General features: G+C 36.4%; 2 protein-coding genes across 2 annotated transcripts in view; one reads left to right on the top strand and one right to left on the bottom strand.

Moving 5' to 3' along the window:
* The window catches only part of LOC145674263 (putative serine protease K12H4.7), a 166,821-nt gene that overhangs the window by 117,360 nt on the left and 22,054 nt on the right, over nt 1-27,407 (bottom strand). The gene's annotated exons all lie outside the window — the stretch shown is intronic.
* Nucleotides 995-10,953, top strand: LOC145674262 (uncharacterized). Its single transcript, XM_081744096.1, has 5 exons — nt 995-1,349; nt 4,492-4,727; nt 6,667-6,838; nt 8,512-8,608; nt 10,908-10,953. The coding sequence occupies exons 1-5, from the start codon at nt 1,145-1,147 to the stop codon at nt 10,951-10,953; spliced, it is 756 nt and encodes a 251-aa protein (XP_081600222.1). The 5' UTR covers nt 995-1,144.

The following is a 27,407-nucleotide window of genomic DNA, read 5'->3' as shown; positions in this document are numbered from 1 at the left end:
ATAAGGCCACTTTATTTACAAAATTATTTGCTCAGAAAAAAAAATATATTTTTACTCTTCCCTTAGTACTTCTCTAAGATTTTGTTTATAATTTTCCTAGGTTTATTTCTTTTAACTTTTTCAAATTTTTATATGTATATTTTTAGCGTACATATTCCTTTAACTGTAATGGTCTTGCAAGATGTTTGTCATAACCAATTTCTCACGTCATGTCTTTGCTGGGTAATAGATTTCTCACTTGTATTTTTCGTTCAATATAGCAGTTTTGTTACTTATACGAAGTTTAACGAGTGCAAAATGAAAATCAAATCTTTTATTGGGTGTGTGAAACTTCAATTTGTAATCTGCATATACAAGTGTATTAAAAATAAATTTCAGTAATAGTTTTTACTTTTTTCTGGGCTTATTTATTTAAAGGAAGGTGACTTTCAAGAATTATGCTCTTGTAAAATTTATTGAAGAGGATGATGCACTTGGAATTATAGCAGGCCTGTGGATACACGAGAGTGGCACATCTTGTAAATACCCGAATGTTCGTTCCAATGATAGCTTTATAAGCTTCTAAAGAAATTATCTCCTCCTGAGGATGATTGGGCTCCATGCGCAATTAAAATTCTAAAGGCGTATGGTAAGCCATCTTTGCCATTTTTTTCAAGACGTTTATTTAATCTTGTAAATTTATATCTGTGAATTTTCCAGATGTTATTTCTAAATCGCTGCATTAACCTAAACATGACATTTAAGAAAATTGTGACATATCAAAACTAAAACTTGGCATAATTATTTTACATTGAATGTGCTTTTTACATTTCCAATAACTAATATCGAATGTGATGAAAGAAACTTTAAATCATTCGTGAGCAAGGAATTTATTTCGTTTCACTTTAATTCTACATTGAATACTAATGTGAATTCATAGAGTATTTCAGCAGAAGCCTTTGTGTTTTCGTACTTTACAAATAGCGTCTCTCTCTCTCTTCATTCATCAGATACATTGGAGAAAGCAATGCAGCATTTGAGTAAAGCAGAAGAGACCTCTCATCTTGAATCAGATGAGGAGGAATACAGTAGACTCAGAAAGAGAAAGTTGAAAAAAGTGATTTTACCTGGGGAAAGTTCTTCTGATGATCATGACTGATTCTTGATGCGAGAATCAGTAAATGTAAGGAAAATAGATATTCCCTATCCAACTCCACCAAACTCTTCTAGCACAGCAGAGGAAGCACGTGCCTGTAACTTTCCTCACTCTGGTGATGCAGACCAAGTATCTGCTTCAAGTGGTACACCTGCAAATTGCTTCACATCCTCAGAGAGAAGTAAGAGTGACCGTTCATCTTCAATATGTGAAGGTTAGTTCAAAGTTTTATTTATTTGTTTATTTATTTTTTGGAGCGTCAAGCTTTTCTAAAAGTACGTAAAGCTCGCGGTTCTCATGTATTCCGCAAATACAATGGACTAGTTATATTTAAGCTGCTCATACTTAAAGGCTAATTAATTATATTTTTCATCCCATTTAATTAGCCTGTCATGTGTGCTTACGTATATTTCATCAAGTTACCTTGATGTAGCTTGGCTCAAACAATGGAGCACGATCGTAAACAAAAAAAAAAAAAAAGTTGAAATGTCTTACAAATTAAAAAGTATGTCTTCGTATATATTTTATTACGCTCTTGTAACTTTTAAACCAATAGACACGAAGCACTAAAATTGTGCACCCTTAACATATCGGCAAGGAACGGAATTTGACATTGTAGCTAATACCACCAGACTAACAGTGTTACCAACCCAACATAAAGTTACATTTTTGATGTGGCACTACGTCAGCTTATTATAAATTTCAAATATACATACAAAATGAAAACATTCAATTCTGCATTTTTTGTTCAGTGTTTCAAACTAAGGATGCTACGATGTCACAATAAATCCGAAAACATCCCAATTTTGGTGGTCTGTAGAACCGTAACAATGGAAATGAAATGGGTGGGGCAGTGCACATCGGAAGTTCGTTAATGTAGAATTCTATGATCAGGATATGGCGTCTTTCTAATAAACAAAAGCAGTTAAAAGGAATTAAAAATTTGATCATTTTCTAAGGGCTTTATTTCGAAAAAGTGTTGAGATAAGTATCGTTGATTATTTTTAAAATATGTAACCATCATAATGCCGTTTACAGCAATTTGATATATTAAACAGTTCCGGAGATATAATGATTGTTGTTAAATTTGACGATACATCTTAAAATGACGTAGTTGCAAGAGTTTTAAATTAGCGTTGCTTTTCTTAGTTTCTTTGACACTTAACCAATAGTTTTTGGCAGCTGTTACTAATACAGGTTCTTGCGATTTCATGATTTTTAGCAGTATTGTCAACTTTATTTATGATATTTCCCCAACGATTAGAAATATACAATTGCTGTAAACGTCATTATGATCTTTAGATACTTTTGGAAAGAATCTACGTAATTAGATGTGATACTTATCTCAGCACTTTTTCGAAATAAAGCCCTTTGAAAGAAGTCAAATATTTAATTCTCTGTAACTTTGTTTCTGTACATTAGAAATGCGCCATATCCTGATCGCAGTATTCTACAGTAACGTACTTCCGACGTGCATTGTCCCATCCGTTTCACTTGCGTTGTTACTGTTGTGGGGGCCTCCAAGGTGTTTTTTTTTTGTGACACTGTAGCGTCCTTAGTTTGCAACACTGAACAATAAGTACGGTATTTTGTGTTTCCATTGTGTATATGGGTTTGAAAATTGTAATTACCTGAGGTAGTGTTATTTGGAAAAAAAAGTAAGTTTATGTTGGGTTGGTAACACTGTTAGTCTGGTGGTATTAGCTAGTATGTCAAATTGTCACCCTGCCGGTATTTTAATGGTGCAAAATTTCAGCGCTTCTTGTCTATTAGTTTAAAAGTTACAAGAGCCTAACAAGAAATGAACGACCATATATCTACCTATCTATAGGGAGTACAAATTACTTCAGTTACAAAAGATGTCTCTGGCTGTTTCATAGTGACAGTTTCTTTCGGTGGTTTCAGAGGTTAGACATCTGTCAGTACTTTTCAGTTTATAATGCTTTGTTTCATGCAAAACCCCGATTGTCACTGTGTTGAATATGGGAACTTCTGTGGTAACTGAGCAGCATTTGGGGGAGGTGTTAAGTTTTCTGCTTTAATTGAAAGAAAAGTGCAGCTGAAGTGCATCGAATGCTTGTAGAACTTTATGGTAACAATGGTCCAACTGATAAATCATGTAGGGATTGGTTTCTACGTTTCAAGAATAGTGATCTCAGCGCTGAAGACAAGCTTCACTCTGGACGGCCATGACAAGTCGAAGACAAATAATTAGAGGGATTACTCGATGAAGATCCGAGTCAAACGCAAGAGGAACTTGCAGAATCATTAGGAGTTACGCAACAAGTAGTTCCCGTATAGCTGAAATCCATGGGAATGATTCAAAAGCAAGGCAGTTGAGTGCCTTATGAACTGAAACCGAGAGACGTTGAAAGGCGATTTTTCACTTGTGATTCAAAGACAACAAAAAAAGGGTTTTTTACATCGGATTGTTACTGGGGATTTTATATCGCATGTCAATCGCTGCCGTTGACCTCAACATCAATACCAAAGCCAAATATTCATGGTTCGAAGGTAATGCTGTCTATCTGGTAGGACCAAAAGGTGTTGTTTACTATGAGCTGCTACAACCTGCGATTTCATTACGGGTGATTGGTATAGGCTACAATTGATTCGTTTGAGCCACACATTACGAGAAAAACGGCCGGAATACGAGCAAAGACATGGACAAGTTATTCTTCTGCATGATAATGCTAGGCTTCATGTCGCAAAAGTTGTGAAAACTAACTTGGAATCCTTCAAGTTTGATATTTTACCGCACCCGCCGTATTCCCCGGACATTGCTCCTTCCGGTTACTGGTTGTTCCGACGGATGCAGCACGATTTGGCAGGTCACCGGTTTACTTCTTTCGCAGGAATCGAAAATTGGCTCCTAACTTGGATCCCTCAAAGGACGATATTTTTTTTTTTTTTTTTTTTTAGATATAAGGCGAGAATTGCCTGAGAGGTGGGAAAGGGTAGTAGCCAACAATGGACAATACTTTGATTAATCTGTTTATTCATTTTGTTTTGAAATAAATGTATTTTTGATCCCCTCCCCCCAAAAAAAAGGAAAAAAAAGACCGAACTAATTTGTACTCTCGATATATATATAATATATCGGGAAAATGTATGGTATATTCTTTGGAGATTGTTAGATTGTTTTTTCGTTCCCTAAATTTTATGTTTTGGTGAAAGCATTAAATTTTGATGTTCAAACATTAAAAGGTATGGAATACCGTTAAATGTTCATGTACTGAAATGCACTTTTCAATATGACAGGGTATGAAAAATTGTTGAAAGTCATCTTTCATGTATTGAACATGCCTTTGTCGTAACAATTTTGTATATCTAATACATTATTCTGTATTCTTCAGGATGTTGCAAGTTGACAAATTCTGTTGTTCAGCTGTTGGAAATGGTATCTGATCTCAATGAGAAGATAACAAGAATAGAAACAAAAATAGACTTCGGTCTTGGGGAAAAGTCTTCATCAGATGAAAACTGTGATGAAGGATTTGCAGTACTATCAGGTCTCCCACTTACAACAGATGCTAGTTTTAAAGAGTTCGATGCAAACATTGGGGACAATTCTAAATTTCAACGGAAATGTGTGTGTCTTTTAAAATTGTTTAAACTTATTATTTAAAAAAAAAAAAATCTTTGTGCATACTTACAACATTTAGATGCCTTTTGCTAGCTGTTTCTAACCCATCCAAATATAAGAAATTGTTTCATGGCATATTCGGCACGGGATGTACGCAAACCTGGCCCCATAAAGAGGAGGCGATCTATATATCTGCGGAAAGCTTAGATCAAGGTTTGATCAAAACCAATCACCAAAAATGGGGTAGTCTCACGCATTTCGTTAGGGGGCGCTACATAACTAATTTCGGTGAAAACCTATAATTGACATTTTGAAATGTTTCGCAGTATCTCTGGATGTCTAGTTAAATAATGTTTTGATTGCTTATTATAGGTCGCCATTTCAAGGAATTTCGTGGATTTTCACCATTCTGTCCTGTAAAGGATACTATATAGAGCTTCTAATAACTTTCAGAATTTCGATTGTTTTTCATTGACTTTCAGTGGAAATTCTGAAAATTCCAGAAATTCTAGATAAGTTTTCAAATGTTATCATTTTGAAGAGAGCTTTTATTAAAACAATGAAAACTTGACGAGAACTTTCTGGAACTTCAAGATTTCCATTGAAAGTCAATGAAAATCCTCAATGTTGTTAGAAGCTCTGTTGTATCTTTTCTAGAGCACAAAGGTGAAAAATCCAGGAGAGTCTGAAATAGTTACCTATAATGAGCAACCAAGACAATATTACGTGAGTAGTCATTTATAGACTTTATAACATTTCAGAAAATAAATTATGTTTTCACAGAAATCAGTTATGTAGCGCTCCCTAGCAGAATGCTCCCCATTTTTGGTGACTGATTTTGATCTAACTTTGACCTAAGTTTTCCGGAGATACATAGATTATCTCCACTTTATAGGTTCAGATTCGCGTACATCCTGTATGGCATTTACCATTGTTATTTTTTTTCCTACTAGATAGCACCATTAATACTCCTCATTGTGAATATAAACAACTAAAAGTAGTACTGATGGCACGGTCCTGTCAATCTTCTATTTCAGTGTTCTAACTTATTAAAAAAAAAAATCGTCGCTTTCCATGAGTAAAGTTGTGAATCTACGAAATACATTTTTTTCTGAAGTCATGGCAATTGTATTAATTTGAAAGGGATGTTTGTATGATACTTTTTATATTGCTACTCTCACTATTTCATTGTAATAATAGAATATTGAGTGTCTGTTATTTATCTTATTGTGCTCTGAAATTAAACTTCCCTTTCTGCTCACTTTTGTATTGACTGTTCGCTTCTATATTCATGTGTAAGACAAAAACCTGACATTTACAACATTGGTGCTGAATACTAAATTGTCGTAAGAGTTGACATTTTGAAGTTATTAAATACGTTTCATCCGTATGCATGTTTTTTTCTATAAGTTAAATTGTGTAAAAAGTTTTCAACAACTAAGAATGTATGTGTATATTGACTATGTATATGTATAATTTTATCAAATTTGCAGAATTAAGACACATTCAAAAAGTCACACATTAAAGAATTATCTTCTTTAGCGATCATGGGAACTCGGATAGTACTACATTCCTCCACATGCTCTATGAAGTAAAAACAGTGGAGTTGGCTAGAAATGTAATGCATTCCCTAGGTTATTTTCTTCAGCAAACAAACGAAAGTAACATTGAAAAAAAACTACCAATAACATTAATTGTTTAAAAGTAAGATGTATTAATCTATCCAAATTGGATCCTAGTTTTCATCAGCTTTGCTGATTTATTTTTGCCACCACATTTCACATCATATAAAAGATATGTAACCTTGGCAGATAACTTAATCACAAGAAATAATTTATGGTGATTATTTGCTCTAACATTAACTAAATATTGAAAAATATTATTTATATGCATGAAATTTTTTCGCTGCATTAACACAGCACAATCGATACAATGTTACTTTCAGTTTCAAATGTTGGCGAGTGGTGGAAAAACTCCAAAACAACTAGCACAGAATATTCTTCGTCGTGTCGTGGTGGATGAAGTTGCTGAGCTGTATAGCGTCACAGGAAAGTCGGGAATAAATTGTGTGAGGAAGCTGTCGTTTGTGGAGACACAAACCTACAAGTTTATTGTTGGTAAGATTTTTTTGTGCATTTTTTTTTCAATCGTGATCGCATTGTCTTCAATGCTTGATAGTTTATAGGGTGTTTATTGGGAAAGGGCAATAATTAGGATGTGCTCAAGCATGTCCAGAACAAGAAGTCCATATAAACTTTGTTTCAGGGATATTACTATATGAATTTGGTACATGTGGACAAGGAAATGTGTACATTGGAGTTACGTTGAAACAGTTTCATTAATTTTATGTTCCCGCTGTTATTTACCAACACTGTACACCTTTCATTTCAACCAACCATACATACCCAAGGGCGTTAGAACAGGTGCCTAAGTGGCAATTGGACTAGCCCAAAACATCCAATCCAACGACTAGTATTTTGCGTGAAGGCACTGGGTGATAGTCGAGTGAAAACGGTTCACCGTTCATTTGGTATCACATGATGCGTAGAAAGAATAATATCCTCCAAATACGGAGGGAAAGTATTTTGCAAAAGATGAAGGTATGGTGCACTGTCAACACGGAAGTCCCATCTGGTAACTGTTCACATGAAGCATGTTGGTTTTCCGCGGACCATTGGTGCCAATTATGAGTAGTGTTAATCCTGTAGTATCCTCCTCAGTCCTCTTTACATTAGTTACCATTCTCGTGTCTTATAGTGTCACAGTACGCATTTCAACATAATTGCAGTGTACCCTTGTCACCATGCATTAAACTTCATGTAGTGATATATCTGAAACAAAGGTTTAAAACGTATATGTTTATGTAAACTTTATTGTTGTAGTCGACAAATCTGACCGCCTCTCAAATTATTGACCTTTCTTCCTGAAGCACCCTGTATATTGTTTCTTTTTGAGTAAGAAATTGTTCTTTGATATAAAATATAGTTTTGCAATAGAATGTAAGTTTAGTGTTTGTAGTAACACAGACCCCACCAAAAACAAAACAAACAGAAGAAAAGTGAGATGAGCACAGTTATGTTTAATTATTTCAATAAGTGAGGAATTTTTAATTTGATAGGTTCTTTTTCTGGCGTTAATAGAAGCTATAAAATTCTACTATATTTACTCAATTATACCTCTGAATTGTTCCAAAATTTATTACCTTAAAACAATGATTCTCATTATAAACAATAATTTTGAAAGGCATATGAAACATGGCCGTTGGTTCAATTCCAGATCACACAAAATATTTCCAATCCTCTCCCCACATTATTTAAACTTGTAAGACGAAAATATCATACGTCGTATATGCTTTGTAATGACTGCACTTTTTTATTTACTTAAAAAGTCACTGACAATTGCTGCAAATGATAAAAATGTCAATTAGATTGAGAGGGGAGTCATTGGTGTGGTGAGTGACTCACTGCTGGGAATGACAATTTCAGCAATCTTCAATACAGAGAGGCAGTGGGAGGGGGGAAAATCGGAGCATAAACCTCTCTGTATGCTGTATGCGAAATAGTTTTTCTTTATCTGTTCCGTATAAAAATTGCGTGAAGTATTATACTCTCGTAAATACAGCAAATATCTCATTACCAAGCTATCATTCAGACGGAAAAGGATTGCATACCAAAATTGTTGTTAGGGTTTCTCTTTCTCACTTTTGATGTTCTTATTTTAGGAATTAAGTTCACTAATGAATGTATAATTTTATATATATCAACATAGTCATATGTACATTTTTTTCTAGCATCTGCAAAGAAATTATATCCTGAGTGTTCGGAGGAGCAAATCAGGGAAGCGATAAGTGATTGGCTGCACCACGCCAAAACAAGGAGGTCACGAAGGTACGTATCACCTCTGATGTTTGGTTTTCATGTATTCCTAAGCCTTTATTTTAATATTTACATGCAATTTTGCAGCAGTTTTCAAAATAAGAACGGTTAACAAGTGGTCTCCAAGCTTTAAATTGTCACTATAATCTACATCAGAAGTCGGCAACAGGGCGGACATTTTTGCATACTTCGGACCTAGCGGGCAAGGAGGTGCGGAACTGTGCTTTTACCTTGAAATATGTGCGAGTAGCTAACGGAGTGTAAAATGTGTTTGCTCTCGTAGGTAATTTATAAGCAGTAAAAAAAAAAAAAAAAAACCTTTGACGCTGTCATTCTTTCAACTTTATTCTCTATAATGTATAGGCACCTATTCTCAACGTGTATATTAACGCTCTCCAGCGGCGTTCTCATTTTCAAAGGGGACACTAGAACGAAACTGGGCGATTCGGGGGTGTTTGAGATTTCATGATCTTTAAGACTTTTTTCTTATTGTGCGAGAACGATTATGTATTTTACAAACTTAGAAATTTGTAGACTTTTTTAGTAAGTTATATATGACACAAACAAACTTTTTCCTTTTTTTTAAGGTTAATATCGACGGAAAAGAGAGGAACATTTCATTTTTTTTCGTCTTGTACAGTGTTCAATATAAATATCGCAACTCGACTACAGTTTTAAGATTTTATCTTATGCAATACATTTGAAATCAATGTTCTGCAGGTTGCTACATAATCAATCTAACCTTAAACTAACGCCTGATAGGCAAGTAACCAGCGAAATATTGATTTCAAATGCATAAAATAAAGTATTGTACTATTATAGAGTTGCGATATTTATGTGGAACACTGTACCACCTGATGATAAAAAGAAATTGACTCATTGATAGTAAAAGAAATGTTTCTTAAGAATCTTACTAGTATTGTTTAAATTCAAAATTTACATTATGTTAGTTAAAAAAAGAAGAAACCTTTACGTCAGGATTGCAACGCTGAGTTAGGAAGGAGGATAATCCGATGTCCCGTCATTGCACTATTCGATTTACAGGCACGCAGACAGATAATATGGATTTTGCCGATCGCTTATCTAGGATATAGGATCTTTTTTTCTTACACAAATTTGCCACTGTATTTTTGCATATTTTGGGTTAAATTTTAAGTAGTACTTAGTTTTCCAGTGTCTTAGTATCTAGTAACATGACTTGAAATATGAATATCTAAATAAATTTATTAATAATGCCATTGTACTTGATAGCATTAAGATTTATAAATTTGTTTCACTGTGAGTCATATAAGTCAGGGGCGCACTGACAGGAATTCCGTCGGATCTGAACCCCCATAACGTTTAATTTGTATGAAAATGAATATAATTTCAAGGGCAGGTACGTAACTTATTTGCATTTCATACTCTAAACCATCCTCGGCCGCTCGCAGAGAGGAATACAGAGTGCACTACTGTATATACTTCTGCCTATCTTGCATAACGTGGTAGAGATCAGCCAGTTATATACAATTGATAATATGGAAAAGGCAACGTTTTTTATTGGTTGTTCATGCCACAAAAATAAATCTTTTTCAGCTTGCTTGCCTCTCTGAATATTGTTTCTTACTTTCAACCCACTTTTCGTAGCTTAGGTAACATAAAACTTCCATTTGTGCTAGATTTTTCTTCGTTATGCGTTGACTCACAGCTTTCGTCTTCATTTTGAACTTTTCAGAAGGCATTCGAAGTGTAGTGTTTCGATCATCCGTGAACATTCACCTCAATTTCTCTACCAAATTCACTTCTCATAGTTCTTACTGCATCCAGTCTTCAGTTTATTCTCATCCTTCACTGTCCGTACGAATGAGCACGGGGTGAACAAGCGTACTCATACATTTACTCCTGTTGTAATAACTCAGTTTTTCGTGTACTTAAACCCACACTTGTCAATGTCATTCAAGGTCAGTGCATTTAGTACCATTTACTCATGAGATGTTCTACCCGTGTTTTCAACACACGTTTGCACAGGATTGCCACCTGTCGATAAAACGTCAGCCTCGTTTTCAAATTGCTAATTTAAATACTCTTACTGGAATTGATTCAATACCCTAAAAAATCTTATTTCAGAGATGCTGATGGTGGTGATTTATTGAGCTTAAATGGTAGTCTTTAGCTTTGTTTCTGGAGAAAATGGTATGGCATGTATAATTTGGATGGACCATATTTAAATTCTTAATCTCAAACTATGCTAAGAATATGACTGTGATTTAGTTTAAATAGATTGATTTAGTGTCTGCACTTACTGTATTACTTTTAAAACTTCTCTTTACAGGATGCAGAGGACTGAGGCCAAGGAATTATCGGAGAAAGTAAATTAAAAGAAAGAAAAAAAACAACAACCATCTTGTAGATTACTTTTTATATTTAATAAGAAATAAATTATAGATATATATAATCAGTTGTTATCAATGTTGTAATACCTACTATTTCCATAAAATTACAGCGGAGTTGCACCAAGTTACGGTTAATAGAATATATAAACATTTTTGCACTTGGATTTTTTAAAAATCTAATTTCACTTGTGATTGAGTTGAGGCCACTTTGCTTTATCAAGCATATATTTTAAATCTGAAATAGCTCCATGATGGCTTTTGATAAAATCATACTATGTAAAAGCTATGTTGACAAACCAAGCACTGTATTAAAAGAAAAAAAATATATGCAAACCACAACTGTTTATAAGTTCAGAACCTAATTATTCAGACAAGTATGAGTTTTTTCTTTCTTAATATTTTCAGTATCATATATAGGGCTCGGAAGTTAAAGATAGTTTTTCCCAAGTGCCCGAAGGTAAGGAACACCATAATATATGTTAATTTTGGGTCATTTTTGGCCAGAAAATGCTTAGTTTTAAGTCATATTTGGCTTATTGGTCCCCATTACCCTTTAAGTCTTAACACCTGGTTTTGGTACTTGACCTTTTTTCAACTACAGTTTTGCTGACCATTCTCAATTAGAAACTCTTAAACATAGTTTTCTCTAATAATCTCTGACAATAGGAACCCTTGAATGACGGGACCAGGTATAGTAGGTATGACCAGACAGTAGACGCTTGCGAGGATTGTCATCCAAGTAGTTCAAAATGAACAGCAGAAACAGGGCGATGAAAATGCAAATTTGCAATTTTTTTTCTGTTCAACATATCACCAGAATTGTGTATTATTTAAATATTATACACATTAAGTGTATCATTATTGATTTTATCATATTTTAAGTATTTTTTTCCAAATTTAGGTCATTTTCTTAATATGTTTAGGCTTTTTAAATATTTTTTTAGGTAAGGTCTTCAACTTCCAGGCCCTAATGGTACGATACTCAATATGCTGCATAGCAAAAGGAAAAGTCTATAATGATATATGTGTAGGAAGAAAGAAAAATATTGTCTAAATGCTCGTGACAGTGGTTTGTTAATATATACGCTACTGATAAACAAAGTTTCGTCAGAGTACCATACTGTCTCCTCTTCAGGTGACGAGAATATGCTGTAGCTGCCTTTTGAGGGGGGGGATTGGATTCTAGAACTTTGAGATTACTGGCCTGGAACGTTAATGGTGCGGTAGAGTAGTGCACGAGTCAGTAATTTTTTGTAAGTATATAATTGTTTTTTCGTTACATGTAACTCTCAGTTACTTTTCAAGAAGGCGTTTACAATGTTGTATTTGAACTGCGTAAGGCACCAAATATATAAACTCCCTTTTTTTCGTTGCATCTCTAATATGCTTTTACATCACCTCTAAACTACCTGTGTCCTACATGAAAGTCCTCTGGGTACTGCGTGTAAATCAAATGTGCGGAAGGTGTAAATCACTTGTGCAGGACGTGTGCATGGCACAGGTATTGCACACGTGAAGATGTTGAATAGAACCGGTGACGCTTATGTACATCACATGTACAGGCATGCATTTATACAGATAATGCACATGTTGCATTCGTACAATTGTACATGTACTAGGACGAAATCACCTGTGTGCTACGTGTAAATCGAATACGTGCTACGTGTAAATCAACTGTGCGGAAGGTGTAAATCACTTGTGCAGGACGTGTGCATGGTAGGTATTGCGCACCCGAAGATGTTGAATAGAACCTGTGACGCTTATGTGTATCACATGTACAGACGTGCATTTATACAGATGCACATGTTGCATTCGTGCAATTGTACACGAACTACGACGAAATCATCTGTGTACTACGTGCAAATCAACTGTGCGGAAGGTGTAAATCACTTGTGCAGGACGTGTGCACTGCACATGTACTGTGCACGTGAAGATGTTGAATAGGACATGTGACATGTGCATCACATGTACAGGCGTGCATTTATACAGATGATGCACATGTTGCATCCGTGCAATTGTACATGTACTACATGTAAATCGAATACGTGCTACGTGTAAATCAACTGTGCTGAAGGTGTAAATCACTTGTGCAGGACGTGTGCACTGCACATGTACTGTGCACGTGAAGATGTTGAATAGGACCTGTGGCGCTTATGTGAATCACATGTACAGGCGTACATTTATACAGATGATGCACATGTTGCATTCGTGCAATTGTACATTTACTACGTGTAAATCACCTGTGTGCTACATGTAAATCGAATACGTGCTACGTGTAAATCAACTGTGCGGAAGGTGTAAATCACTTGTGCAGGACGTGTACACTGCACATGTACTGTGCACGTGAAGATGTTGAATAGGACCTGTGACGCTTATGTGCATCACATGTACAGGCGTACATGTATACAGATGATGCACATGTTGCATCCGTGCAATTGTACATTTACTACGTGTAAATCAAATGTGTGCTACATGTAAATCGAATACGTGTTACGTGTAAATCAACTGTGCGGAAGGTGTAAATCATTTGTGCAGGACGTGTGCACTGCACATGTACTGTGCACGTGAAGATGTTGAATAGGACCTGTGACGCTTATGTGCATCACGTGTACAGGCGTGCATTTATACAGATGATGCACATGTTGCATCCTGCAATTGTACATTTACTGCGTGTAAATCACCTGTGTTCTACGTGTAAATAACCTCTGTCCTACATGTAAATCACCTGGGTACTGCGTGTAAATCACCTCTGTCGTACATGTAAATCACCTATTTGCTACATGTAAATCCCCTCTTTCCTACATGTAAATCATCTGGGTACTGCGTGTAAATTATCTCTGTCCTACATGTAAATCACCTGTGTGCTACGTGTAAATCACCACTGTCCTAGATGTAACTCACCTGTGCACTACATGTAAATCGAATACGTGTAACGTGTAAATCAACTGTGCGGAACGTGGACATCATTTGTGCAGGACGTGTGCACTGCACATGTCCTGTGCACGTGAAGATGTTGAATATTACTTGTGATGTATATGTGCATCTCATGTACAGGCGTGCATTTATACAGATGATGCACATGTTGCATCCGTGTAATTGTACATGTACTACATGTAAATCGAATACGCGCTACGTGTAAATCAACTGTGCTGAAGGTGTAAATCACTTGTGCAGGACGTGTGCACTGCACATGTACTGTGCACGTGAAGATGTTGAATATTACTTGTGATGTATATGTGCATCTCATGTACAGGCGTGCATTTATACAGATGATGCACATGTTGCATCCGTGTAATTGTACATGTACTACATGTAAATCGAATACGTGCTACGTGTAAATCAACTGTGCTGAAGGTGTAAATCACTTGTGCAGGACGTGTGCACTGCACATGTACTGTGCACGTGAAGATGTTGAATATTACCTGTGACGCTTATGTGCATCACTTGTACAGGCATGCATTTATACAGATGATGCACATGTTGCATCCGTGCAATTGTACATGTACTACGTGTAATTCACCTCTACACTACATGTAAATCGAATACATGTAACGTGTAAATCAACTGTGCGGAACGTGGAAATCATTTGTGCAGGACGTGGGCACTGCACATGTACTGTGCACGTGAAGATGTTGAATAGGACCTGTGACGCTTATGTGCATCACATGTACAGGCGTACATGTATACAGATGATGCACATGTTGCATCCGTGCAATTGTACATTTACTACGTGTAAATCACCTGTGTGCTACATGTAAATCGAATACGTGCTACGTGTAAATCAACTGTGCGGAAGGCGTAAATCACTTGTGCAGGACGTGTGCACTGCACATGTACTGTGCACGTGAAGATGTTGAATAGGACCTCTGACGCTTATGTGCATCACATGTACAGGCGTACATTTATACAGATGATCCACATGTTTCATCCGTGCAATTGTACATGTACTACATGTAAATCACCTCTGTCCTACATGTAAATCAAATACGTGTTACGTGTAATTCAACTGTGCGGAAGGTGTAAATCATTTGTGCAGGACGTGGGCACTGCACATGTACTGTGCACGTGGAGATGTTGAATAGGACCTGTGACGCTTATGTGCATCACATGTACAGGCGTGCATTTATACAGATGATGCACATGTTGCATCCGTGTAATTGTACATGTACTACATGTAAATCGAATACGTGCTACGTGTAAATCAACTGTGCTGAAGGTGTAAATCACTTGTGCAGGACGTGTGCACTGCACATGTACTGTGCACGTGAAGATGTTGAATAGGACCTGTGACGCTTATGTGCATCACATGTACAGGCGTACATGTATACAGATGATGCACATGTTGCATCCGTGCAATTGTACATTTACTACGTGTAAATCAAATGTGTGCTACATGTAAATCGAATACGTGCTACGTGTAAATCAACTGTGCTGAAGGTGTAAATCACTTGTGCAGGACGTGTGCACTGCACATGTACTGTGCACGTGAAGATGTTGAATAGGACCTGTGACGCTTATGTGAATCACATGTACAGGCATGCATTTATACAGATGATGCACATGTTGCATTCGTGCAATTGTACATTTACTACGTGTAAATCACCTGTGTGCTACATGTAAATCGAATACGTGCTACGTGTAAATCAACTGTGCGGAAGGTGTAAATCACTTGTGCAGGACGTGTACACTGCACATGTGCTGTGCACGTGAAGATGTTTAATAGGACCTGTGACGCTTATGTGCATCACATGTACAGGCGTGCATTTATAGAGATGATGCACATGTTGCATCCGTGTAATTGTACATGTACTACATGTAAATCGAATACGTGCTACGTGTAAATCAACTGTGCTGAAGGTGTAAATCACTTGTGCAGGACGTGTGCACTGCACATGTACTGTGCACGTGAAGATGTTGAATAGGACCTGTGACGCTTATGTGAATCACATGTACAGGCATGCATTTATACAGATGATGCACATGTTGCATTCGTGCAATTGTACATTTACTACGTGTAAATCACCTGTGTGCTACATGTAAATCGAATACGTGCTACGTGTAAATCAACTGTGCGGAAGGTGTAAATCACTTGTGCAGGACGTGTACACTGCACATGTGCTGTGCACGTGAAGATGTTTAATAGGACCTGTGACGCTTATGTGCATCACATGTACAGGCGTGCATTTATACAGATGATGCACATGTTGCATCCTGCAATTGTACATTTACTGCGTGTAAATCACCTGTGTTCTACGTGTAAATAACCTCTGTCCTACATGTAAATCACCTGGGTACTGCGTGTAAATCACCTCTGTCGTACATGTAAATCACCTATTTGCTACATGTAAATCCCCTCTTTCCTACATGTAAATCATCTGGGTACTGCGTGTAAATTATCTCTGTCCTACATGTAAATCACCTGTGTGCTACGTGTAAATCACCGCTGTCCTAGATGTAACTCACCTGTGCACTACATGTAAATCGAATACGTGTAACGTGTAAATCAACTGTGCGGAACGTGGACATCATTTGTGCAGGACGTGTGCACTGCACATGTCCTGTGCACGTGAAGATGTTGAATATTACTTGTGATGTATATGTGCATCTCATGTACAGGCGTGCATTTATACAGATGATGCACATGTTGCATCCGTGCAATTGTACATGTACTATACGGATACTGTATGTGCATTGTGCTGTCTGGGTAGGGAGTCCCGGATAATCTGCCAAATGAAAATTGGTCTAAATGGTTATGATTTGATAAGGTTTCTACCAGGTAACAATAATTCGTTTGTATTAAGTCGATATCTGGAACAAATACAAAATGGCGGGCACCTTCATGCCCGTTGTGGGTGGTTGCATAATCGCCAGGTACGAATGCTGGTTAACAGTGACGTTTTGAGTATTAAGTGTAGCGAATTTGTACTCAAATGCTCTAGAAGGACGTCTGGAGTGTCGATAGAGCACAACAGATGATTCAGGGTGATTCACATGTGTGGAAACACTTAACAGAAAATGCCCACAAAAAATGCACTCATACTCAGTAAACGTGAGTTCAAAGCGTCAGAAATGTAAGGATTAGCGTCAAGAACATGAAAGAAATTGAAAATTCACCAATATTATTCCATCAAACAGATGCAATATGATGTGTACGGTTGCATACCAATAAGGATGCAACAACTGAAGCCAAGTTGAAATTGTGCAAGGGAACTCACTGAGAAACTGGGTAAACTAAAGGAATGTCACTAGTGGGATCGCATGATCGATATTGAAATGTGGCCAATGTGTGTGTTGATATCGGCATGTAGCCAATGGACAAATGTCAACATGTCCCACTACTGCTGGCACACCGTCTCACGTGCGAAAACTAGGAAAATAACGTTGTACATTCTGCTATTACATCTCGTGCACTTTTCGGTAGAACCTAAGTAGAACACGATTGTATCAATGTTCCTCTTTGTTTGGGACATTGTCCCACAGTCGACACATATGAATAGAAATCCCTTAATTCATGGTTCAAATTCTGATATAGCGTGAAGATAAAAAACTTGTATCATGTCCCACGTATTTTAGGACATATGACGAACTCGAAATATAGGAAAATAACTCCAGAAATTCGTATTTTACACACAATGCACATACCAAGACAAATACGAAAACAGAGCTCCTCTATGGCTAAGCGGTTAGCCTACTCGATTTTAGCGTGGGAGGCACTGGTTCGATTCCCGGCTGGAACTCATGTGGTTCGGATTCCACGTTAATCAGTAGGTCCACGTCTCATATAGCCTCGCTGCTGAACGGGACGTTAAAATCAACTCAACTCAACAAATACGAAAATGAACCAATTCGGCACATGTAACACTACAGCTGGAAAACCATACACATGGAAAATAAAACGACATGAGAAATAGTAAGAAACGTCTTAAAACTCTGATTGTTTACAACTGTGCAGTAGAAGTAAGAAAATGAAACACATAAGGATGTCGGGAGGCTGTACAAGAGCGCTTGCCAAACAAAATGGGTACTCCTCAAAGAAATTAATACAGAGAAACTGATTCTCCCTCGAGCCTCAGGGCTACAGCGCTCGCTTTTGCTCGCGTACTCGCAGTTTCCAATCCTACTGGGAGCCCACGGCGTCAGATTCAAGACCCAAGTATTTATTTTCCTATTTTTCGCACGTAGGACGGTGTGCCAGCAGTAGTGGGACATGTTGACATTTGTCCATTGGCTACATTTCGATATCAACACACACACATTGGCCACATTTCAATATCGATCATGCGATCCCACTAGTGGCATTCCTTTAGTTTACCCAGTTTTTCAGTGAGTCCCCTTGCACAATTTCAACTTGGCTTCAGTTGTTGCATCATTATTGGTATGCAACCGTGTACATCATATTGCATCGCCTTGATGGAATATTATTGGTGAATTGGCAATTTCTTTCATGTTCTTGACGCTAATCCTTACATTTCTGACGCTTTGAACTCACGTTTACTGAGTATGAGTGCATTTTTTGTGGGCATTTTCCGTTAAGTGTTTCCACACATGTGAATCACCCTGCATGATCTGTTGTGCTTTATCGACACTCCAGACGTCTTTCTAGAGCATTTGAGTACAAATTCGCTACACTTAATACTCAGAACGTCACTGTTGGCCGGATTCGTGCCTGGTGATTATGCAACCACCCACAACGGACATGAAGGTGTCCGCCATTTTGTATTTGTTCCAGATATCGACTTAATACAAACGAATTATTGTTACCTGGTAGAAACCTTATCAATTCATAACCATTTAGACCAATTTCACATTTGTCAGATTATCCGGATTAAGTCATTTTCCCACGTTTTCGGCATCTTGTAGATCCGAAATTATGTCCGATAGCCGAAAGTTCAAGAGAACTTTTTTCCTTGTCTCAGTGGCAGGAGTCACCTCCCAAGAGTTGTAACACTTATTTTGCAACACCCGATATTATATATATATATATATATATATATATATATATATATATATATATATATATATATATATATATATAAATGACTGGTATTAGTGTCGAATTCACAGTTTTCGGGGTCAACAAGTTGATTGGTGAGAGCTGTTGTGTCCTTTGTGTCCAAAAATAAAACGTATTCTTCTTGTGCGAAGAACGGCCATTGTGCTAGTAATGTACCGGTATATGAAAGAAAAAAATGTTGAATTGATAAGATGTATAAACGAGTTTTGAGAGTTTGAAATAAGCAAATTCGGTGTTGGACGTCATAGCAATCACGTATACATTGTTGTTAAAAATTTGTTATTACTTTGAATACAAAGGTTTTGTCCTGACTTAAATTCGTTATGAACATGACCAATTAAAATTACCTATAATTCTATATACATATTAGGCAATAATAGGTTGCCACGTCCCTGTTGAGTGCACTAACTGAATTTTACTATCATTAGTGATCCTTATTTAGTGTTCTTGTTAGAATCGCACAGTTCTGGTCACGGAAACCTAGGCTGCTTTCTAGAGAGACAGCCCAAAATAATTTCAATCTACATCCCTACATCCTTCGGATTTGTGCTTATAGTAGAATTTATTTTTCCTCGATTCTAACACAGAGTAACGTGCGTTCTTTTTACAAAAACAATAGACTATCCTCACGTAACTATTGTCAGTATATATACTACCTTTCGGCTAGCTGGGGGCTCCGCCCCCACTCCCCCGTGTTTGCTCGGCCTCTGGCCTTGCACCTAATAAGTCCACAATTCTATCATATTTCAAGTTTCTTTTTGTATTTCAATTATCTAACAGATAAGATTTTGCATCGCTGTAAAACACCCATTTAAATAACATAGGAATCTCTTCATCCCTTTAGACCCATTAAAAATTAAAAATATTCACTATTCCTCTGGGTTAGTTCCAGAAATTCATAATCATGTCAAATTTAATCATTCTAATCCTGCCGCGAGTGCCTAAAAATTTTGGGGTGTAGAAGATATCCCTTATAAATAATATGTGAAAGATTATTAATTTCCCCATATAACCACTCTATATTTAGACATTTTTACTTTTGGTGATTTATTTAGTTGACGCTAAAGAAAACGTATAATCATACCGAATTTCAAGTTTTTTATTCCAATCTCAAGTAGCTAAAATATGAGATTATATGTAAAAAAAAAAAAAAAAAAAAAAAAAAAAAAAAAAGATGGCCTTGCAAGTAACATGGATAACTTCTTCATCGCCCCGTTAGACCGCGAAAAACTTTAAAATGTTCAATTTTGGCAATTTGTCTGTCGGTTAGATCGAAGAGCTACACAGCAAAAAATGAGGTGTTGAAATAACACAAAATGACTGCCACTTTAGAGTATCACTTGTGTGCCAATTCACCACAAAGAATTTTTTTTTTTTTTTACTGTTAAACCGCAGATGGTTACGATTGATACACATATATGGTCTATGAGATTCGGCTACAACAATAAGAAAGTAAGTCACTTTATTCATAAAGAGGTGAATTATTATTGTTGTTGTGAAACATGTGATACCAAACAAACAAACAAAAAAAAAAACAGATATGGATGGGGAGGTTGAGATGTAAGTGCTTAGGACAGACAGCGGTCAATGTTTGGTTAGATATAAGGAGTATTGAAATAATTAAAGGTATGCTTATTTGAAGAGCTGAGCGAATGACGAGATGAAGTGCTTGGACGCCACAGTACACAAGGAAGTGTTAGTATTCACAAATGAGCTTATCTTCTGTGTTGGGGCTACTCAACACTGATGGTAGACATGGGGGAAGCCCTTGTTAGAAAGAAACTCACTGTGCAAACGATGGGTATATGTGCGAATTGAATTCTGATGGAAGATATGTAGCGAAGAAATGATGGTGAAGGTGCTTCGGATGCTTCTGGCCATAGATGGAGAGTAGATGCCGGAGTGGAGGATAGTAATACTTAGGCGAGATGGAAAAGCTTCTATCAAGATATATATAGTGTCCATAAGCGTATGGTGCTGAGTTCTCCATTTCTTATCTATGTAGCGGAGCGAAGATCTTCAAGATCGCGTGTGATATGCGGAAATGTGATTCTTTCGTATAAGAGATGTGTGGAACTAGGCAAGCTTATTCGAAATGCGAGTCTCAAAGCGTGGCGTTCTATAATACGTAGGTGCTCGTAGAAATCATCATTCGCACTAACCCAGGTGGTGTGACCAGGAGTGAAACATGGGCGAAGGCATAGCTTGTAAGGGTTTAGGACGGTATCCGCCTGCAGGCTCCAGGTAGTACCAACCAAGCGTTTCAATAGATTTAAACGGTTTTGTGCTTTCTCCTTAATAGATAGAAGGTGAGGTTTCCAAGATAATTTGGCATCAAAGACTATCGACAGGTATTTAGCAGTAGTGCGAATACATGTTTTTTTTTTATTTTCTGCGGAAAAACTGTTTTACGGGGGCAAAAGCACTCACCCAAAATTTTGAAAGTTGACGCCCGAAAGACAAAAACAAGTGGACCAAAGTGTACGAAATTGTGCACAGATATGGCAGACGTAAAATGAAGGAATACGTGTTTTGTATTTTCCTGGAAAAAACGGTTAGGTGGGACGCAGACCCCTCCAAACCTTTGATCCTGAAATATCAAAAGTGCTAGTAACAATATGTCTGATGTGTGTAAAGGACGAAGAATTCCGATGACACTTTGTGTATGGACAATACGCAAAAACTAAACGAATGCCTGTTTTAGGGGACAAAATCCCCCATCCAATATGATGAAAGTTGACGCCCGAAAGGCAAGAAGAAGTGAACTGAAATGAATGAAATTGTGCACAGATATTGTATACGAAAAATGAGGGAATATGGGTTCCGTATTTTCCTGAAAAAAAGAAAAACGTTTCGGTGGGACACAGACCCCTCCAAAACTTTGATCGTGAAATATCAAAAGTGCTAATAACAGTATGTCAGAAGTGTTTAAAGGACATGAAGAATTGGAACGACACATTGTGTAGGGACAATACGCAAAAAAAAAAAAAAAAAAACCGGGTTTATTTTCTGCGAAAAAATTGGTTTTAGGGGGCAGAATTCCCCGCCCAAAATTTTGAAATCGTGCACAGATATTCTAGACGTAAATTGAGGTAATTGTGTTTCGTATTTTCCTGGAAGAAAGCGATTGAGTGGGACACGGACCTTCTAAAACTGTTGATTAGGAAATATCAAAAGTGCAAATAAGTATGTATACGTTAGAAGTTCCTAAAGAGTATGCAGAATTGCAACGAAACTTCGTATAGGGACAATTTGCAAAACAATAAATGAAATGAATTTTAATTTGTATGAAAAAACAGTGTTGGGGCCTAGAGCCCCTCCAAAAAAAAGTTAATATTACCATAAAAGTGCAGGAAGGAGTGGACCGAAGCAAATGAAATTGTGTGTAGATATTGTATAGACTGTATGTAAAATAAGGACTTTCGTGTTTTAAAGATGTCCCTATCAATTTTGGTACATCAACAGCAAACAGGAAATTAATCGGCACGTGTTTTTGTTTATGCGGAAAAACATTGTAAGGGTTAAAGTTGTCTCGTGAAATACTACAAAATACGCTATACTGTTTGTGCTTGTTGTTGATCTGCCAAATTTGAAGAAATCTGATGGAGACACTTGTGAAACACGAGAGGCTTTATTTTTCATATCCAATATCTACAGACAATTTCATTCGCTTCGGTCCAATCCTTCCGACACTCAACGCCTCGGTCCACTCAAAAGGTTTTTTTCTCTTTTCAGGAAAATACGAAGCACGTGTTTCCTCATCTTACCTCTACAACATTTGTGAACAATTTCATTCAGTTCGGTACATTTTTTCTTGCCTTTCTTGCGTCAAATTTCAAAATTCATGGAGGGGACCTTTTGTCCTCTAAAACCGTTTTTTTTTCGCAGGAAATAAAAAAGCCGAATTTGTTTATTTTTTGCTTATTGTCCTAACAAAGTTTTGTTCCAATTCTTCATGTAAATTTACGCACTTCTGACATACTTTTATTAGCACTTTTGATATTTCATGATCAAAGGTTTGGAGGGATCTGTGCCCCACCTAACCGTTTTTTTCCAGGAAAATACAAAACACGTATTCCCTAATTTTATTTCCGCAATATCTGTTCACAATTAAGTTCACTTTGGTCCACTTGTTTTTGCCTTTCGAGCGTCAACTTTCAAATTTTGGATGAGGGCTTTTGCCCCCTAAAACCGTTTTTCAGCAAAAAAATAAGTAAATAAAAATAAAAAAGCACATTTGTTTATTTTATGTATAGTATCTATCTGCCAAATTTTATCAAAATCGGAGTGTTACACTTGGGAAGTGTTACTTGTTAGAATTATAAGAACAATTTATTGTCCACAGTTTGGACACTGACTCAAAGTAATCTGACATAAAAAAAACCTCAAAAGGGAAAAAGTAGGTTTATTAAAAAGTGCTTGAGGTTTGGTAAGGGACAGCTTCCAGGACCTCACGCTGGATACGTCACTGAATCAATGCATTATATTTGTTTCTTGCAAAGATGATAATTAGATGCGTAATGTGTAAAATTATATCATAGTTTGACTTTTTATAGGTCTTTCCTTAACACATCCATATTATCCGTCGTTCTGAATTCCTGTTTTATGTCGGATAAGCGAAACTCTACTGTATTTTCAGATAGCATATACACAGGAGCTAGAGGTCTGCACGGGGAGGAATTTTTAGAACGGACCCGGGTTTTAATGTCCCCTTTAATTTATAATCTATAGGCATTAGCGGATTAAGGGCGGAGCCAATGGAACCCAAGGCCCCAGCTCAGGGGGCTCTTTAAAATCCCTCTGTTTAATACTTACGCTCGCGGTATCGCTAGATTTAAGTCTTTGCATCAGGAGCATTTACCTGTTAATAATGAATGCAATTATTTAATTGTTAATAATGAATTTAAGTAAACTAATTATTGTAAACTTGGACCACATTCAAATATTACAGCATAGTTCTCGGTAGTTCCATAATTAATTTCAGAGACCACGGTCTTTCAGTGGTAGAGCGTTCACCTTTGGTGCATGGAGTCCTTGGTTCGATCTATGCTCGCGCCAAGTGAACCTTGTGTTGGACAAACACTGTGTGCGTGGGTTTTCTCGAGGTTCTCCCGTTTTATCCCACTTTTTTCATTCCACCATTTCATTCATTTCTTATCATCACTGTCTCCTTTAGCCTATCCGGCATAATCGTGGGACGTAAAACTTAAAAATTTCATTTCAAATCATTTCAATCAAAAAAAAGTTGTAGGAAGTATGTAATTTCGAATAAAACAAACTACTATATACAATTCTGAGTATATTATTCTTTTATGAAATTCTCGCGAACCTTATTTCTAAATTGAAGAGTAAGAAGACTAAATTCATTCTCTTATTATTATAGATCCATTTCAATTGAAGCAGTTGGAAAAGTTGGAAAAAATAAAAAAAAGCATACCTTATATTCCAGTGTGCCACAATCGGTATAACGCGCCACACTGGTGTGTCCAGCAAAGTGAACAGTGTGACGCATACTTTTTCCTATTATTTGCAAGAATATTTGTCGAGTTCCTGTTATTTATTATTTATATTATTATTATTATTATTATTATTATTATTATTATTATTATTATTATTATTATTATTATTAATTCTTATTATTATACATTTCTTATTACGTTGATTGTCATGTGTATTTAATTCCATACACACGGCTGTCCTGTACAGTAGAGCGTGATTATTTTCCATACGCAAACAATGTAGATATTCCAAGTTTGTTGTGTTCGTTCTATAGGTGTGTATGTAATTAGATACATATGGCGTAGAAATCAAAATTTAATGTCCATGCCACATATATGCAAAACTATACACAAAGACATTTATGAACAAAGACATTGAGTTTGAGTTTAACGTCTCGTTGAGCAACGAAGCTATATGAGACGTCGGCCTACTGATTAACATGGACTCCGAAGCACGTGAGCTCTCGCCGGGAATCGAAGCCGGGTCTTCCACGCCAATGGCGCGTACGCTAACCACTTAGGAGCTTATGAACAGAAACATTTATGAGCTAAAACAAAGGCGAAAACAAAGATGTGTGATGTGATTTTGAGTTTATCGTCCCTTTCAGCAGCGAGGCTATATGAGACGTGGACCTATTGATTAACGTGAAATCCGAACCACGTGAGCTCCCGCCGGACGAAAACAAAGACCTTTGGAATTGACAATTGCTTGGACATTCCAGTCGAACCTACCTAATATTAGCAACGTTTCTACGATAATTTCGTAACATTGTATTATTTCTTCTGTTGATTAGCTTGGTTAGGCTTATTTAAACACATTTAAAAAGAAGTTTCGATTTTGTTCGGAAAATTGTTATTAGGTGTAACATTTAAAAGTATATTTAAGAAAGGGTACGGAGTAAACACACTGTACTTTCTCTCTCAAATTTTTTACACTGACTTATGTTAGGCTGCAACTGTTATTGAAACATTTATTTGGGAAATTGCGAATAAAATAATGTTTTGGAAAACTTTGCTAGAAGAAACTTCAGGCCCAAAAGTAAAGTACCCATTGGTCATATTTCCGTTAGAAATATTTTGATCCATATATTAGAATTATAAAGGATATAATTGTATGTGAACTATAAGCAAAAGTGTCTGAGTAATTTCTGAGAAAATTATGCAAAAAGTCACCCCCAAGAATAAATTATCCCTTGTGGATCTTTTCAGTACAAACGAGCTATGCTATATTGTTAGTGTTTCATAAAACATTTATTTATGAAATACGAACACAATCGCCTGAGTCGTTCTTGAGAAAATCGCAGGGTAAACTGTCAAAAGTAATATACCATTTGTAGATTTTCCGGATGAGGGAATTATACCATATAGCTAGGTTATTTATGTAACACGTATTTATAAAATATGAACAACAAACATCTCCTGAGTTGTTTTTAGGAAGGTCATCGGGAAAAGCTTACCCCCAAAGGTAAACTCTTCTATCTGTAATTTTGACAATATATCGAGTAATTTTTAAGCAAATCGTCGGGAAAAATTTCACTGTCAAAGTAAACTATCTGTTTTGGATTTTTCTTTTCGGAACAAGCGAGTTATACCATATTGTAAGATTATTACAGAAAATATTTTTACTGAAATTAGAACAAATTTGTCTCAGTTATTACTGAGACATTTGTCCAAAAAAAAATCAACCCTTGAGAAAACCACTTCTTCTGTATGTTATCGGAATAAACTATTTATGCTCTATGTTAGTTTATTAATGAAATATTTCTTTACGAAATATGAACAAAATTGCCTGAGGCGTTAATGGGAAAACCATCGGGGGAAAGCTCACCCTAAGATTAAGCTACTCCTTCGAACGAGTTGCCATATTGTTAGGTAATAAATGATACGTTTATTTATGAAATGTGGTTGAGAAAATTGTGCAAAAAGAACGCATACCATACAGTAAATTACACCATATATATTTTTTCAGAAAAATTATTCATATGTGGTGGAGATTTGTTAATAAAATATATATTTATCAAAAGTAAATATAATCGTCACAGCTTTTTTTATTTAAAAAAAATGAATTATTTTAAATTTTAATCCTTCAGTAAATTACCCTTGCTTTTAGGTGTCGAAGGACATAAAATTCGAAAGATATTATGTTATTAAAACGTTATGTCTAGAATTCGGTGCAGATACGTTGAACAGTATGGCCTCTATTTGAGTGCGTGTAAAAGAGTGACGAACCGAGAGACAAATAGATGGACAGACATCGAAAAATCATTTTTTTCGATATGTAGGAGCCATGTAACTTGAATTTATTGAAATCTAGTATTCGGTTTTTATAACTATCACCACACTTTCTTCTTTCGTCGCTCAAATGTGAAAACGAATAGGCCTACACCGACACGTAATCTGATAATTTGTAATCCCAAAAATTTAATTTGTTATGTTTAATGTGTGGTTACTCTAGAAAAAAAAAAAGCTTATGCATGTTACATCATTTTATTATCAGTTTTTCACGCTACTGTATAATTCGGTACGATTATAGTTAATATTCATGGCATCTTTTGGAAGCATTCGCCTTCCTCACAAAGAGAGCTGTAAAATTTAGTTTTGTTTAAAGAAAGCACTCTTTTTTTTCACACAGACTTGCATTTGTTGCACTTGTGTATATGAAACAAAAGGAGAGAGAGAGAGAGTCATTACTTTAAAAAGAAACACACACACACAGAAACACTAGAACAGTTTTTTTCTTCATGACAACGAGCTATCGTTGTGACTGTGTTCCCCACGCTGTGTGTAAAGCTGCAGGTTGCTCTTGTTTTGTTTTTTTCCTGTTCCTGACTCACAGACACTCGCAGTGAGTTGAAGTTGTGTAAAAACGGAGAGGGAACGGTTAAGCATACCATACCATAAACTAAAAACAATCGCTATTAGTAATA

This window comes from Thermobia domestica, chromosome 17 (assembly GCF_964235325.1).
Source record: "Thermobia domestica chromosome 17, izTheDome1.hap1.1, whole genome shotgun sequence".
Classification (NCBI taxonomy): Eukaryota; Metazoa; Arthropoda; class Insecta; order Zygentoma; family Lepismatidae; genus Thermobia; species Thermobia domestica.
Note: the sequence above shows the minus strand (reverse complement) of the source record. Positions and strands in the feature narration are given on the sequence as shown.